Genomic DNA, 16956 nt, shown 5'->3' with positions numbered 1-16956 from the left:
ACATCGCTACTAATTGATCCATCGGAAATCGGAAACGCACAGCTGAGGAAAATTCGCTTCCGTGGAAATGTTGAATAACGTACCATAGACAGAATGATTCATGCTCTTTTGCTAAAAACTTTCAACACAAACCAATCACGAAACTATGTTCGTGGGCTTTTAACCGTCATTCGAGCCCCAAAAGTAATGAGCCGGATCCGTGCCGGCCTGGACCCTTTTTCCCGGCCGTCCGATGGGGGCGCCTGGTGGTTGACTTTAAAGCCAGTGTTTGATGTGGAACCCTTTCGGATTGGGGTAGGTGTCCTTTCGCGTCCGCACACAACCACTATTTCCGGTCTACATCGTCCGTTGGCTGCGGGTCAACAATGTGGAAAGACAAATTGTTTGCGGTTTCGTCTGCGGACGAAAGTTTTCGGCTGAAATGCGCAAATTGACGTCAGCGGCAAGCCAACCGCAATGGTGCGAAATCTTGACTGTCTGTTCCGGAGGGTGGGGAGGCCTCGGTCGACTATTTGCTGCAGGATTGGAACCCTGTGGTCCTGCCAGACAGTCAGCTGGTCGACCAACCGGTCGCCCTGTTTCGTTCGCCGTTGGTTTCAGTTGTATCGCTCCCAGGCCCGTGGTCCCAGTTGCTAATGATGGCCCGAAGAGGATGCTCACAGCGGGAATTAGTGGCAGGACATTGTTGCTCGCCAGGTGGTCGATCGCCAGTTGCCATCCGATTTACGAACAGCGGTCGCTGGTCATTATCCTTCGCTAAGCCGACAGTTTATGTTACACGACGTTTCGCCGTTGCTTTATTGTGTAAGAATTCAAGAAAAATAGGTGATTTTGGAGCTTAGCAAACTTTTGGATAACTACCAATTTGCCATCCGTAAATTGGCGTAATTATGGTGTTTGGCTATTCCTGCGGTACATAAATATTTGCTGCACAGAAACAAACCTTGCGTGCGTGCTTCACGTCTTCATCGAGACGCGCCTTTCCCGTTTCGCTTGCAATCGTCTCAATTTGGGGCCACATCCGCGAGGCGTTTCCAGCGAACCTCCTGCAGAAGGAAGCCGCACATTTGCCCGGGGGCTTGCCGAACGTCATGCCGATTGTCTTCGGAGTAGCACCATCAAGACAACTTGAAACCGAATGAATCTTGATTTCTTGTTTGCCCGCCTCAAACACACGCAACGATGTCGTCGTCGTCGTCGTCGTATTAGACGTCTCGCTATCCCATCGCAGTCCGCACTCAGCAGCCGTTCGTGCCACTAGTTGATGGATCATTTTTCCTGCGGGCGTTGGTTTATTTTATGATCTACGTCCCGTCGCGGGCGCCCCAGCGTTCCCTCCACTTCCATTCAGCTGTGCAAAAATAATCCGACGAGTCAATAGTAGCTCGAGTTTCGTGCAGAGTGTTTTCCTTAGCCCATGGCCGTGCGTGTCACTGCCACGGCGGACGTTGAATGGCGGATTTTCTATTTCAATTGTACGCGAAAGTAAACACTCCGCACGTCGCTCTCGAACCGAACCGAGGTGAAACATGAACGCGGAGAAATGCAAAGATTTGCCGGCGAGTGTAGTCTTTCTAAAATGTCTTTCACCTTGATTTATCCGACTGAATAAACATGATTGAAAAATTCCTTCCACTTGAAACCGTGCGCAAGGGGAAGCTTCATAAAGTTCTTTTTTTTCAATCTTGAGTCAAATTTATTTCAACTTGAACTGTTGTTTTTGTGAAATAAATCCCTTTTCTCTATCTTTTTTTAATTACGAACAGTATTTGAAATTGCTTGGTAAAATGCATCATGTATTGGACATTAAATTAGTTACTCTGCAGTCCGTCTCGGATTATTGTAGAAATCGAGAAGTTGGTCTCGTTGGACCTTTCGTTTCTCTGTTGTCACTCGGATAACCTGACTCGACGTTTGAGGGATTGCTTGTAACTCTTTCGAGACGTGTTCTTAGCCAAGGATTGCACAACCCAGCATTGTAAAACGATGCACGACATGGACTCCGGTTGAATGATTCATTTTTATTGCAACCATTCCGCTGAGCTTTTGCTCTCATTTATTCATGATCATGCACTCGGCTCCGGTGCAGCTGATGATATTTACATCGCTTCACTGGCTGAATTTACTTGCACTTGGATGTTTGACATCGGTGTCCGAATTAGTAGACGATTTATAGACGTTCTGGTTGGGCACTTCGGGCGGATCCGGAAAATGGAACACCCTTTCGCCAACTGGATTTGCAATTAATTCTGGGCGTTTGTTTACACGTGTAAATACCCGATCGCATCCTCGGCTTCGCCCGGCTGTGCCTGAGAGCACTTTTGACATTCGGCCAATCAGTGGCTTCCAACAATATTTCCCAATCAATTCTCATGCTGTGTCTCGCCGGATGGGGTTCGAACGGAACCGAAGCGCTTATGCATGCCTTTTTTCGATCGATGCTTGCACTGATCAAATGAAGCTCATTTGAAGGCGTTTGTAGTACCACAGATTCGCAATTGAGTTTATTGTCGGTCGTAATGATTGGCAGCGCCACCAGCGCCGCTGTTTCACTTTATCGTATTACTTCGTCGCGGGCTCGTGTCTCAATTTTCTGACGCTTGTTTTGGGCTGGATGTAAAAATTTAAACATTCATTCGATATCAGTGCACCGCTCAAACCATAATCGATTGCGACGGGTAAATCCACGTTCCGGTTATTCGCAAGCCCATCCGTAACGATGCTTGTGCCACATTGCAAATTGTACCACATGTTTCCGGATGGCTGTTTTTGTGTTTTTATTTTTGCAATTGACCACTGCTGAGTTACGCGTATTAATTCTCACTCTTTCTTTCATTGCAGAAAAATAAAGAATTAATGAACGACATAATTACAAACTGTAGGCTAAAAAATGGTGAGTACACAAACGCAATACGCATTTCTGTTGAATAAATATTTCATAATTGGCACATCGGTTGACGGTTGACAGATAACCAATTTCCCGTGCAACATTGCACGAGCCAAGTTTTGCAGTGTTCTTAATTTGTTTGCCCATTGATATGCAGCAGCTGAAGGCGGAATTATCAACAAAAAAGTACGTCGAATCGACTTTGATTAATATCAGTCGCGTCCACTATTTAATAGTAAATAACCTGCAGGTCTTTGCAACCGTTCCGATGAATATTGATGAACATTCCATCATGCAGAAATCAAATAACTCACCGAACAGAAGTCACGTTTCGTAGAGTGGCGTTTCGCAACAGAACATTTAATTGGCATTTTGGCCAGCTTCGAAAATCGTTCCATCGTCGAGCCCTACTTTCAGTGCTTTGAACGACGCTTCGAGTTCGTACGAGTTCTGATGCATTCCGCCCCGTTCGGAACCAATACGATTTCATAAGACCCACAGGCAGCAGGAGATCGATTGATCGACTCCCTTCCGCATAATTGCATTCGCAGGCTAATGATAATCGTTCACCGAAAGCGATTTTCGGTCGCCAATGGCTGTACCGTGACGAGTCTTACTCACTCACAGAGACCTAACGGTTGAGACCATGCCAACCATGCCACCTAATAACTGCCGTGCGAAGGGCCTGCCACTCCTATCGACGTTAATGATGCGGTTTGCAGTACCGGAACTGCTTTTGTGTGGGTATGGCACACTGGTGCGGGAAAACTCATTTCCCTCCGACTGCCAAGGAAGTGGAATTGGCGTCATTACTTTCGGGCGTGTAAATAATTTCTCCAGAAAAGGTTCGATAAAGTTCTGTTTGAAAAATATGCTAGTTGTATTGGTTAGTGCGAAAAGTGCGATAAAAATTCACAGAAATCAATGATATTCACGGATCGCATCTACAGCTCGTGTCGCTTTTAATTAACAGAAAAATATCCTTTATCCTGTTTTCTCTTTCAATCGCTTTCTTTGGTACAGGATTTGGCCAGAGCATGCAGACGACCAGCACGGTGCAGACGAACGTGCAGCAGCAACCGTCGCCCACAAAAAAGCAGCTCAGTCCGGATCATCCGAATCCTGCCGCACCAATCACGGAAGTAAGTGGGTTAGGTTCACGTCACGCCGTTGTTGCATTGCGAAACATGCGTTTTTGTCTACGGAAAACCCCACGCCTACCGACGGCGTGTTGAGTTAGCAAACCGCGCGTGCATAAACTGTTTTCTGGCCATTAAAATCCCTGGTACCGGCAACAGTTGTCCTGGGGAGAATGGATGGGACAGGATTTGAAACCGTCATGGGCATAGGTATCGCGTGGATTCTGCAATCCGAAGGTAACGAAGGTGGCCTATGGTGGACAGATAGTTCTAATGGTCACTTACGGCATTTTAAGCGCTCCATGCGTGAAAAATATCGTCAATGTTTGAACGCGGCGAGGCGCTTGAGCACGTTGCAGACCATTTGTCCATCGCTTTGCACCGAGTGCACGTGCCGTGGAATTTTGATGCACTTCGTTAGCGACGACTAGGAACTCGCTCACCAGGGATTAAGTGGAGAGTTTTTCCACGTACAGCTCATCTCGGTTTGCTCGCAAAACTCGGCACTCAAGCCGGGGATTTTACGTGCCATTGTGCGTTCCGTTCGATTCAGGATCGATTTATGGATCGGAGTTTTTTATCACGACGCGGCCGTTACATTGTCCCAAGCATCGATACTGATTTCCGAAACTCCTCACGCTCCTGGTTTGTTTGTCGGAATACTGAAAACGGAGTCACCATATTAATCTGTAATTTCGTAATTTTGTGGTCCCATTCCTACCTCTGTGGTGTCTGAAGCGTGATGAAACTTTTCCCCATTTGTCGTCACCGATAAGCAGGTGTTGCGGAGCAACTTTCGCCCTTCGTCGTCCTCGTCGACGACGAAATGCTTATCAGCGGTCGCATAAAAGGCTCCATAAATTTCACGGTTACACGGATTAGCGACAACTTTCTTCATGAAAGCACACTCCCGGACCGGTGACGAATGATTATGGCCACCGGGGAGTGTGAAGTTTACCAGTTTCCTCCGGCACGGAGTTTTTACAATCGCTCGCTCGCACGACCTAAAATCAAAAACCAGCCCAAGATAAGGACACCCGCAGAAGCAACCGCAATCATTGTTAGATGCGCCTAATGCGGTTCTCCCGACCGTCCAGCCAGCCACCCCCATGTCCTTCCACGGAGAAAGTTTAGTGTTATCCCACAAACCGATCGGTGCCATTAAAGGACTGCTGGCTTGGCGGTTTGGCGAACCGAACGGCACATTTGTTTTTCGAACCACGTTTCGTGAGCCTAGATTTGCGTGTTAAAGTCGTCCTAGATTGCTGACCTTCACTTTTGGCACGGCCGGGCCGGCGTAGAATCGAGGGACGTTGGTCGCCCCATCGTGGTCGCTGCTCAGTTATCTCCGTTTATCTTCATTCGCCGAACGCCAGACGGTGTTCGAGACGCGACTCGTAAAGAATCCGCGAGCACCCATTTGAAAATGGCCAGAAGCTTTTCCACCGTACCGGATCGCTACGCTCGGACCGTAAAACGATAAAAGTCTCTCCGCCAATGCTAATTATTGTTCGTCGTCCTCGGTACCGCAGATCCCCGGTGGGGAGGGATTGTTTTATTGGTTTTTCGGTGAGGCGAACGGCGAGACACCAAGACGTTTGCGGCCGCACCGTAAACCAAAGCCCGCTTGCGGTCACGGCGAGCCTTCCCGATTACTCCCTGCGGACCCACAATCGTGGCCATTTTGTGGTTTAATGCCCCATTTTATAATTTCCTAGTCCGTATTGTGGCAAATTCCTGGCAATTCTGGCGAGTGCCGGAAGTTATGCTACGAGAGTTGAAAAAAGAGCGAACGATGGGGCGGGTCCTGCAGTGTGTCAGGATCACGTTTCGGCCATTCACGCGGACCTCGCACCCTTTGAATGTGCCACGTAATTATCACTCGGTCGGTTGTCCCTTTTGCTTCGGGATGCACTTTGGAGCACGGCCCGTTCTGGCGTTGTGCACGGACACTGTGACCTGCCGGGGGAGGTGTACGTTGAAATCGTTAAATGTTAAGATTATCATAAAACAATGAAGCACTGATTAAGCGGCGCTACGTGGAACGTTCTGGGCGATTGTTTCGTGGCATTTCCGAGTGCCGTCTTTCGTTCCGCGCTCGGTTTTTCATGGACATTTAATTATTCGGTAAATTCATTCCATTTTTATTTGAGGCGATTAGAGTGGATAAAACGGGATGAGCTGTGAGCGGTTTCGTTTGGTTTTTTTGATAAGTAGAAAGTAAGTTTGACTTTTTGCGGATGGCTTAAGCATAAATTCAAATCTGAAATTAAAATCGCAAATGCAGTTTTATTATTCAAACTAACAAACAATTACAGTTCACAAACAGCATAACAAAGGCACTTAAAAAGATCGACTACTGGCTCAGGACAGCTTACAAATCATCTTGTTTACTTCTCGCTTGTCCCATTTATCGGAACAAACTGGAATCACAGACCCCAAGAATGCCGACCGGAACCATTCGACTGGAGAGCTGTCTGAAAGCAAAACTCAATTAGTCTCCCACAAGGGGGTAGGGCGACTACCATAAAAGGCATTATGTTTCGGTATGGCGTACGGAATTCTTGCTTTCTTTCCTATGCGCTATCGATTGAATGCAATCGAAAACCAATTAAAACGATAACATCTCGTCCACCTCGTTCTTGGGCTCCTTCTACCGTAACCGCCAGGCATCTTCTTTCGAGCATCGTTTTGTTACCGATCATTACGGACGACTGTTGTGCAGTCGGTAGTGACACACGAATGAGCTCGTAAATCGCCCCATCGCCACCGCCGGGAATTAGTTTCCCACAAACGCTCACCAGCTTCGTGCCGGTTACGCTTCACGCCGCCCGATCGTTACCACTAGAACCACTTGGGAGTTTCCAATCTTGTAGCAAGATTTCGTGGACCACTAACTGACCGCTGATGGATTCGAATCAATATTTAATCACGATTTGCATTGCGCTCCTGCAGCGCGGCCGGCACCGGTGGAGGCGCATGGTGCTCTCGAAAACTTTGTCTTTCCGGCTGTCGGCGGCACTCGATAGGAAATTTTCACTTTACGACCGAAAGCGCAATGTAATGACCGGTGCAGGTGGCCGGATTGCAGGGTGTTCTCGCGTGAACTGGCTGGCTTTCCGTGTCACGGTCACACCGGCGCGATGTGATTGAAGTTTCAATTAATCCCCTCAGCGACGGTCGCCCAGTGTATCGGTTCGCCTAATCCACCGTGCTGGGTCGGCACAGCGGCGAACACTGTTGCCGCCGACGATCGTTAAGCCAACGGAAAGTTCATCCTTTTCCGTGGCCAGATTTTGATAGAACTTTTGGCGCTGCATGGAGAACTTATCGATGAAAAACGATTCTCACCGACCGGCGGCGGAGTTCGTGGGATAGAAACATCCTGATTGACTTGCGCGTGTAGGTGACCCGGGTGACAAGGGGTCAAACTTTTCCAGCCCAGCGACATCCTTTGACATCCCGAACGTGCTTCGATCGTGATTTCGAAGCGAGCGGTGCTAGAGTGTGGCCAGAAACTTTGAAACCAACAGCTTCGTCAGCTTCGAGACGGCACGACACGGTATCATCTCATTAGCGATATTATAATTTAATTTTGTGCAACTTTTGCTGACACGCTGCCACGGTGCTTAGACCGTTTCCGAGTCGCATAAAGAGTTGCTGAAGGCGATTAAATTTAGTTGTTCAAACCGCACGAAACATGCAGCCTCATTGTGTATGTGGCCTTTGGAACGGGACGTTAAAGAACGGGTGGTTTAGAGTCCCGATTTAATCTAAACTTTATAACACGCTTAATGCTTTCACTCACCGAGGCTTAAGAGACGCAAGGAATACGTATAACCGTCTGGTACACCGGGCCATTACCGAGCTTTAAACTCGGCGAATTGTGCTGTTTAATTGGGGGTTCGTTCACAGCAACAGCTCACCCGGGTTTGAACGCGACGATTTATGGTGAATAATTTTCCGCTTAATTTTTCAACTCTTTTCGGCGATTCGGCGAGCGGCAAATGGCAAGTCTGTAAAATGGTCTTTAATGCGGAACGCGGTACAGCATGGAACGCGTGCTCGGCACGGACATAAAACACAACTTTGGCGGTAAAACTTTTGCACACCACATTAAACACAATTAACGTTCATTTCGGAGTGAGCTCCCCACTCGGACGGTTAACCGGCCACCGCGCGGTAGCTCTTTGTGGTTCGCCTGTTTTTCTTCTTGCCACACGACCGATCCGAGCGAAACCCTTTTTTTTAGCTGTGCCCAAATGGGAGTGTTATGCTGTGATCCCATCTCTAGGGACCCTCTCGGGATGGGTCGGTTTACTTAAACCGTACGGTGCCGATGTCTTCATCATTGAGCCCTTCAAAGTATGCAAATATGCTGTTCGCAAACCGTCTTTTTTTGTGTGCGAAAGGTAACTTTGGCTCATGTGCTGGGTCCTTGGTTGGGGGGAGAGGCGCAAAAGCCAAAAACAATAGGAAGCACATGGCCGGGCAACCCGGGAGTTCACATCAAACACCTCGCCCCAAATTGTTCACCGTCACCGTTTCCGAGGGTTGGGCTGCGGTTGTTTTTCCCGCATAATAGCTTCGCATAATGCCCGGTCCCGGCGTTAAAGTGGTATGCTGGAAATCCTGTGAGCGACACGCACGCAAGCACCCCGAAAGGAGCACGATTGTCCCACGGAGACCCGTTAAAAGGGCGATCGAATGGGGCAGCAGCTTTTTCGCGTGTGCTGGGGACCTTTAAGCACCTCATGGATCAATTTGATTATAAACAGCCAAATAAGAACTGTTTACGCCGTCGGCGAGCGTAAAACATAAAATGATGTTTAATCAATTTTAAAGCTCACCTCACGAGCTACACGGGGTGGGCTCCGGGACGTACGATTCAACGTAGAACCCGGTCCCGGTCCGTACACCGCCAGACTAATCGTGTTGCCCGTTTTTATCTTCTCTACTACTCGCCAGATACCAAGTCCCGCCATGTCCCGCATGGGGTGGGCCCTCCGGACGCTCCTAGTGTCAGACAATACAAGCTGTTTAAAGGACCGCAAGGTAGGTTCAGCCCGAAAAACATGGTTCGCAGCGATTTCGTCCGTCCCCCAGGGGGCCGATCCATAACGGCGCCTTGCGTGATGGAGCGACTCCAATGTCGCTCCGAAAAAGGACACGCGTGCGCCAGCATAGATGGAACAAAAAAAAGAAACCTACTACAAGTTACATGAACCCCGTTCTTATCAGCTCCTTTCGCCTGTTCTTCTCTCTCTCTCTCTCTCTCTCTCTTTCTGCTGGCCAGGTGGGCGGAAAGTTCATACGGAAATGTGCCCCCGGCACGGAGCTGGTCGAGTGGCTGCTGAACCTGTCGCCGATCGTGCACACGCGAACGCAGGCCGCCGGCATGTGGCAGGCACTGCTCGAGGAAGGTGTCCTGTGCCACGGTAAGCGCTGAGATTGCATTCCCTCCAACAACGGGGCCCAATGTCCTTTCTGCAAGCCATTAGAGTGAACCGCGTGGAACGAAATTCTCATTAATTGCGATCTAGCGTAGTGTGTGTCCTTTCGCATCGCGTCTCGAACAATTCCCCTATTTCTCTGGGCGCGAAAGGACCCCCCTGGGCCTGGGGACTTGTTTCAAGTGGTGCACCGATTTTTCACCGGTGCCGTGTCCCATTTTTATCACCATCTCTCTCTCTCTCCCTCTCTCTTGTAGTGGCAAAAGAGCAACCGTTCAAAGACAAGTGCTTTCTGTATCGCTTCAAGTCGGACGAAGACGGGACGGCCGGTGGAGGGCCAACCTCCGACGACGTAAGCCACGCCAACGATCACATCCGCGAGGCACTTCCGGCCCTGCTGCACCGCGGTCCCGACGCAACGCTCCGCATGATCCTGAGAAAACCGTGAGTCACCGTCAACTGGCTGCTAAATGTTACTCCGTTCCACCGTTTTGTGTTTTTATCGCGCCACCGAATCCTGCCAGGACACCCGCCCGCTGCTTCGCCGGCGTTAACGCACGTCGCCAACGCGCCAGCTGCAGATGGCCAACGGCGATGTTTATTATTAAATTTTCAATTATAATTTACCACGATCGCGGGACCCCGGACCCCGGCCCGAGCCAGCGCGATGTCCTGGCACGAAACACGACCCGAGAACAGCTTAGCGGCGCCTCTCGCTGTGTACACTTATTTATTCAGTTTGTGCAACGCTCTGGAGCCCACTTTTTGCCGGTCCTGACCCGGTGCGCCACAAAAGGCGCATCGTTCGCGCGTTCGATAACGGTGCGGAAAAGTGCACTGCGGACCTTGCGATGGTGGCAATTTTATTACACCGAGCATCCTTTCTTGCAGCACGATGATGCTGGACGGGGCCATTTCCACTGTTTATGTTTCAATTTTCGAACCGAGCGTCGGGCGAATTGAGTGGCACGGTTTCGTCCTGTCTCCCCAAAACTGTCCCGATCTTTTTGGAGCACATTGAAAACTATTCGCCGCTTTTATGGTGTAACTATCGTTTTATGCCAACGCCGGTAGAATATGTGTTCGTAATGAACCGCACGGGGAATTTTTACGACCACCGTAAAGCTCAGGGCCCTATCCTGGTTTGCTGCCGGAAAACTCGTGTACAATTTGTTGCCAATGTGCTTCCGGTGGCTTCGTCAGCATCAGTAGCTTCACAGCACATTTTTATGGATAAAGTTTGCATTATTGATCGCCGTTCAAAGTTTATGCTGCCTGGTAAAGTACGAACCGCTTCCTGCCAATTCGTTTCGAACGCGCATAAAAAACATACCCATCTCGTGTCGCATCGAACGCCAAAAGCTGCTGAGTAAATTCGTTTAAATGTCCGCCAACATTCCGAATTACACGGCTCAGTTTCCAGGAAATACCCGCGATTCTACGATGACGAGGCCGATGACCAGTTGGTACTTTTTTCAAGTAAACTTAATTAGAGTTTAGATGCTCGAAAGTTGGCTGACTGTAATTAGCAAAACCACTAATTGCATTTCGTTTGAAAGGTTTGTGAACCATCATCGCTAGGCGTGGGCCATCCCACGGTAACTTCAAACCTCTAATGTTCGCTCAAGAATCTCCACTTGAATTTGAAAGCAAAGCGAGTAAATATTGACCAAAAATTAAGCACTTTGCTTCGTTTCACGAGTCGGATTTACGCGGCGACGCGTTAATTGAGCGTAAATAGAGGCATCGGAAATAAATGTGGGTATGCGAAAGGGGCCCGAAGTACCAGAAGCCCAAAATTTGGCACGTTTTGAAACCGGTAAAATTGTCACAACCGATCAGGACGATCGGAGGTCCTGGTTGGATGTAGAATGGGTTATTATACTTTCAAATGAAGCACACACTTCGTGAGAACCGAAACTAATGCCTAACGCTTTCTTCTCCGTTTTCGGTCTCGAAGCAGTTCCCATGAGCGTACGCAGGAGGAACTGGAGTTGGTCTACGAGGAACTGCTACACATTGCCGCCCTATCGCACCTGTCAACCTCCATCAAGCGCGAGCTGGCCTCCATCATCGTGTTCGAGGCGCACGCACATGCCGGGACCGTATGTAAGTACCTGACCGGGTTTGCGGTATTACTCCTTCATCCACTCCGGCACAGCACTCCCCCCCCTCCTCTCAACCCCCGTCCGGTGCTGGTAATGAAATTGTTCCACTCGGCGTAACACCGGAGAGCCTGTTGCTCACGCCACTCCCAAGAAAGGCGTCTGATGTTTTAATTTTCCACCTCATTTGGCGCCGGCACTCGGTGGTGGTGAGCGAGTCTCCGACCGGGTGCTGGCCCGTATGCTGGCTCGCCCGCCAAGAGCATGGATTTGCATCTGATCAGTGTGTGACACCGATAATTGGTAATCAACCGTTCGGTGAACCGTTTAGCATCGCATCGATGTCAATGACGGCTGGCTCTTGTTACGTAATTTCATTTCCCGTCTTTAGAAGGATCCTCTTGTGAGGGAGTTGTGAGGCTCGCACACATAAACACACATCAATCGTTCCTTTCGGCACGGGACTGATATAGTTCGACTGTTACCCTAACAGTTGGCGTGCTCTTCAGTGGCTCCGTTGATCCGACGGAACATCACGGATACCCATCGTGAACGCTCATCATTATTCATTGGATGGCCGTCGGGCAGGGTCTTCCAGAGCTTGTTAAAACTTTGCCCAGCCCCCACGAAAGCTTTGATGCCCACTCAAACTAGCCATGGCCCGAATGACCCCGATGGCCAGATAGACAAAAACTGTCCGTCTTCGTCAATCAATCCGGGCTCGGTGGGCCCACTTTTTTCTACAGAAATCATTAGCATTAGCATAAAATGTCTGATGGGGTCACGAGCGGTTCACAACTTATGGCGCCCGCCCCGCTGTCAGGATGGGGGTTTTCCCCGCCAATCTGCCAAACCCATTTTAAGAACCGATTCCGCTGTGATGAATATTTATTTTACGACAACTTTTCACGCACCTCGGCAAAAAAATAACATGGAGCATGTTGTGTTTTCTGGCCTCCTCAACGTCCTCCGACACCGAGATCAGTCGTCCTTTTTTTCGTTGATTTTGATGGCTTTGAAAAAGTTTGCAGTTTCGACGGAGCCACGCAGCGCAGACCGCAGCGATTGGGCCTGCGAAACGAGCGAAAGTTGATGTGATTTGAAATTGAGATTCTGTTGGTTGTTTGCGCGAAAGTTGGAAGCGCTGCAATTTTACGCTCCGATGGATGCGTTCGGCGCTGAACGGCTAAACGGGCTGCACGATGCGGAGGATCGTTGCTGTGGACAAACACAGAATAAGCAATCTGCTTGATCGTCAATCTCGAAAGGAACCTGTCTAACGTATTAGCTGTTAGATTGAAGAGAAATTTCCTCGAATTTAGTAATAAACAACATATTTATTTATGATAATTATTGCTCCCATTCCCAGTTCATGAAAATTATAAACCACTTTGATGGGGACACAAACTTTGGTCTAGTGTTTCCCAGGTCCTCGGTGGTATCTGACACATTTTGTGGCAAAGCCGCCAGTATACATTATGGTTTACATGAAAAGCGTTCCACATTAATTAAAACCCTCCCGAGCGGGCACTCGAGCGCCAAAAAGGAACGCCGAGGACATGACCGGGACAACTTACAACGACGTGCACTATCGACAACTATAAATTATTCCACGCTGCCCGGAATGTCATAAATTTCATTTCACATCCCTCAACACGGCGCCATCACATCACTGTCTCGGTGGTCGATCTGTTTGATGTTTTCTCCTTCGGCGAACTACCCTCACTGAACTTTCGACCGTTGTGACGCGGGAACCGGAACGTTCTTAATCGACATTAGGCTGTTGATTGAGTGAATTCCACCCAACGCCGTACGTTTCGGAGTTAAGTGTTCATGATCGGACCGTTAGTGTGTTACACATGCACGCATTAGCAGTCCTGCCGAAAAAAAAGGCAAAACAGAAAGCCCACTCGGCCCCAACCGGGGTGGCTGTCATTAGCAAACGGCCAGTTCATTATGAGTTCGGTACGGCGCAGGACGAAACAATAAACCATTAATAGCCTCTAATGGATGCCAATTTCTTTGGCGCTATCAATCAGGGCGCCCACCGGTGATTAGTTTAGCTCACGATTGTTCCGTTTTTTGACCCTCACGTTTCACTACTAGTGTTCAACCAAGGCGATGAAGGACGCTCCTGGTACATCCTGCTGAAGGGATCGGTCGATGTGGTGATCCACGGCAAGGGCACGGTGGCCACCCTGAAGGAAGGTGACGACTTTGGCAAGCTGGCCCTCATCAACGATGCGCCCAGGTGAGTGGAGCGGTTTTTCTGTCACGGGACACGGGACCTAGTAGCGGACCTAGCAGCAAAAAGCTAATCCCACAGCGCAATGTAGCAGTAGCTTTGACTTAACACATCCGTTCCTCGAGCGTGGAAATTAGGAAAAGTTGTTTTTTTGCGGGTTTTCGGTTCGTTATACTCGTCAGATTGCGGTTCGAGCTTTACCTAATAAGGGGGTTTCTGCTAACAATAAGGGGGCTTACGAGGGCTAATTTTAAAAAGGATTTTTTCTTCTACTTTCTATCGCACTTCCACTACCACCAACCACTTCCGGGCTAACCACTGCTTCACGGTTCACGGGGAATGTTAAAATGTTGCCCCCGCGATGCGCTAACCTCGATGGAACCTCGATCCAGAGCGGCCACGATCGTGCTGAAGGAGAACAACTGTCATCTGCTGCGTGTGGATAAGGAACACTTCAACCGGATCTTGCGGGACGTCGAGGCGAACACGTTGCGGCTGCAGGAGCACGGAAAGGACGTGCTGATCCTGGAGCGGGTCGCCAAGCAGCGCGGCTACTCCGCGTTCAAGTATGGCTTTTGCTTGGGCTCTAACTCACTAACTCGAAGGAAAACGCTCCGATCCGTAATTGGGCGAATTTAAAAACAGGCGCGAGCTGTACGATACACTAAATATTTCTCACGAGGATTACGTGTACATAATCGGATACACTCTTGGGCGAATTCTTTTCCCCCTGCGCTCAGTCGCTGGCGCTTTCGGCTCTAATCCTTTACAAGCCGGTTGTCTCCAGCCGGCCGGCTTAATGGTTTCATACTTAATTACTATATTACTGCTGGTGTCTGCTCCACGGAGCCGGGTTAATTTGTTGAAGTAAACGTTAATTGCAGCATCGCCGAGTGTCCGAGTGGGAAAACCGGCTCAAGCGAGGACCGCTTTACAGCGAGCAAAAAATAAGCAAATATTTACCATGTTGCAACATAATTTCCCTCCCATCGTGATCCGTTTACTTAGGACAGCGTGTGGACAGCGAGAGGCCACTGAAAAAGGGACTTGTGGAGACTCAAGAACCAAGAAGAATAAGAGATTCACAACAAAAAAGAGAAACGCTTGGTAGCTCTGGCCACTCTGGCTTCGCTGGGGACTTTGGGGAGCCAATTATCCCTTTTCTCTGTGCGCTCTCTTTCTATCTCGCTCTATCTCTTTAATCTTGGTCAGATTGGGCGATACACGTCCGGCCGGCCTGCCCGAGCTCCCATTTAGCTAACTCGGCCAGAACCAGAAGATTGGTGTCGGGCTGGTAGTGTCCCTTTTTTTGGTTCGGACTGCAGCAGGTCCTACGGTCCAGTGGCAAGGACATCCAGAACCGAAGGCCTCTGGCAGAAACGCCCTCTGCTTCGGTTGTAACTTTTTGACCTTCACTTGTTTTATCTGGGAAACAGCCCTTTCTGCCTCGATACTTTAACGCTTCAACCCTCCAAATGATCGTTACGCTTAGCACAAATCTTTGACGGCCCATTCCCCCAAAAACCCGGGACCATTTTAATTAAGTTAATTTGTTCACTGTCACCACCGCTGGCTTTACGTTTCCGCTCATCTGTTTCGCTCCGCGACCCTCCGCCAGGTACACGGTCATGTCCGGTACGCCGCAAAAGATGCTGGAACACCTGCTGGAAACGCGGCTGGGAGGTCAGGCCGGACCGAACGATCCGTTTCTGGACGACTTCCTGCTCACGCACATCGTCTTCATGCCGACGCCGCTGCTGATCGACGAGCTGGCGGCCAACTTCCATGCCGACGCCGACATCGACCTGCGGCAGGCGAGCGACGAAGATCAGGAGTACTTTCTGACCAGCAAACGGCGCGTCGTGCAGTTCATCCAGCGCTGGGTCCTGGCGGTCCGGCACGCCGTCTTCGACGACCCGCTGGCGGTGGAATTTATCGAGGTAAGCCAACGGGCGAAGAAATGGCAAGGGTCTTCCGATACGTTCCCAAAACGTTCCAACGAAGACAAATTGCGATCCGGTTCCGAACCGTAGATTAGATTTTCGGCCTATCGACAGCCCAATAATCACTCCCGCTGACACCCGTCGTGATGTGAGCCCCGAAAATCACGTACCGCGCGCTGCTGGAAAACCGAATCATCTTTTGGGGGGCCGATGATGGATTACCGGAAGTGCTGTCTGGCGCTATCTTTCACCGGTTTTCCATCTCATTTCCGGCCCTTTCGAACTTGTTTCACAAACTGACATCGCTGGCGGGCACCCGTTGGTGACAGCGAAGCGAAATTGCATTATTTTTCCCATCATTATCATCGTCGTGTCACACGGATTTGCAAGCTGCCCTCCCGTTCGTAACGCGCTAACGCCTTCCACTTGCCCCACACAGGAGCTGGCCACAGACGTCGAGGCGGAACCGGCCCTGCAGGAGGAAGCGAGCATCATACATCACGTCCTAACGCAATTATCCCGATACCAGGTAACTAGGGCTGTGGACGTGGTTTCTTTTCTGGTGGACTTGGAGCTTAAAAATAAATCGTCCCGTCTTCGCCCGCAGGAGGACCGTCAGATGAACGCCACCCAGAAATGGAAGCTTCCGCCCAACGGGCAGCCGATCTGTCTGTTCAGCGGGAACACACACTCAAAGACTGTTATACGCCCGGATGACGATAGTAATTAATTTTCCTATCCCTTCGCCACGCGCCACCGTTGAACTGCCGCTCTTCTGCAGCTCGATCGATCGATTATGAGGAGGCTGCAGGAGAGCTGCACCGGACGGGCTGGCGGGCGTTTGAAAAATGGTTCCAACACACTCTAACACACTGTGACTCTCCTGTTCCTAGTCATCTTCCGGGTGTATTGTGCCGACCACACGTACTGCACGCTCCGCTTCCCGATGGCCACCAGCGCGGAGGTGATTAAGGCGTGCGCCGCCGACAAGCTCCAGATTGCCCGGCTGCCCGACGACCTGCTGCTGGTGGAGGTCAAGTCGAGCGGCGAGCGGGTCGTGTTTAAGGACAACGACGTCAGCATACCGACCGCCCTGAGCCTGAACGGGCGCATCTTTGTCTCACCGAAGGACCACCTGGACGCGCTGGTGAGTTGGTTCGGCCACCGGTCCTTCTTCTCTAATT

The 16956-nt window shown here is 49.9% G+C and overlaps 1 protein-coding gene across 1 annotated transcript in view; it reads left to right on the top strand.

Annotated features, from left to right (window-relative positions):
• Positions 1-16956, top strand: part of LOC131205912 (rap guanine nucleotide exchange factor 4) — a 31511-nt gene that overhangs the window by 1141 nt on the left and 13414 nt on the right. Inside the window, exons 2-13 of the mRNA XM_058198219.1 lie at positions 2842-2893; positions 3911-4029; positions 8995-9081; positions 9323-9464; positions 9737-9923; positions 11443-11588; positions 13691-13835; positions 14222-14395; positions 15448-15769; positions 16212-16301; positions 16380-16494; positions 16666-16919. Of these exons, the coding sequence (XP_058054202.1) occupies positions 2857-2893; positions 3911-4029; positions 8995-9081; positions 9323-9464; positions 9737-9923; positions 11443-11588; positions 13691-13835; positions 14222-14395; positions 15448-15769; positions 16212-16301; positions 16380-16494; positions 16666-16919 (1818 nt within the window). The 5' untranslated portion in view covers positions 2842-2856. The remainder of the gene's footprint in view (positions 1-2841; positions 2894-3910; positions 4030-8994; positions 9082-9322; positions 9465-9736; positions 9924-11442; positions 11589-13690; positions 13836-14221; positions 14396-15447; positions 15770-16211; positions 16302-16379; positions 16495-16665; positions 16920-16956) is intronic.

Source organism: Anopheles bellator, chromosome 1 (assembly GCF_943735745.2).
Source record: "Anopheles bellator chromosome 1, idAnoBellAS_SP24_06.2, whole genome shotgun sequence".
Taxonomy (NCBI): domain Eukaryota; kingdom Metazoa; phylum Arthropoda; class Insecta; order Diptera; family Culicidae; genus Anopheles; species Anopheles bellator.
This window is presented reverse-complemented; position numbering and strand designations above follow the sequence as displayed.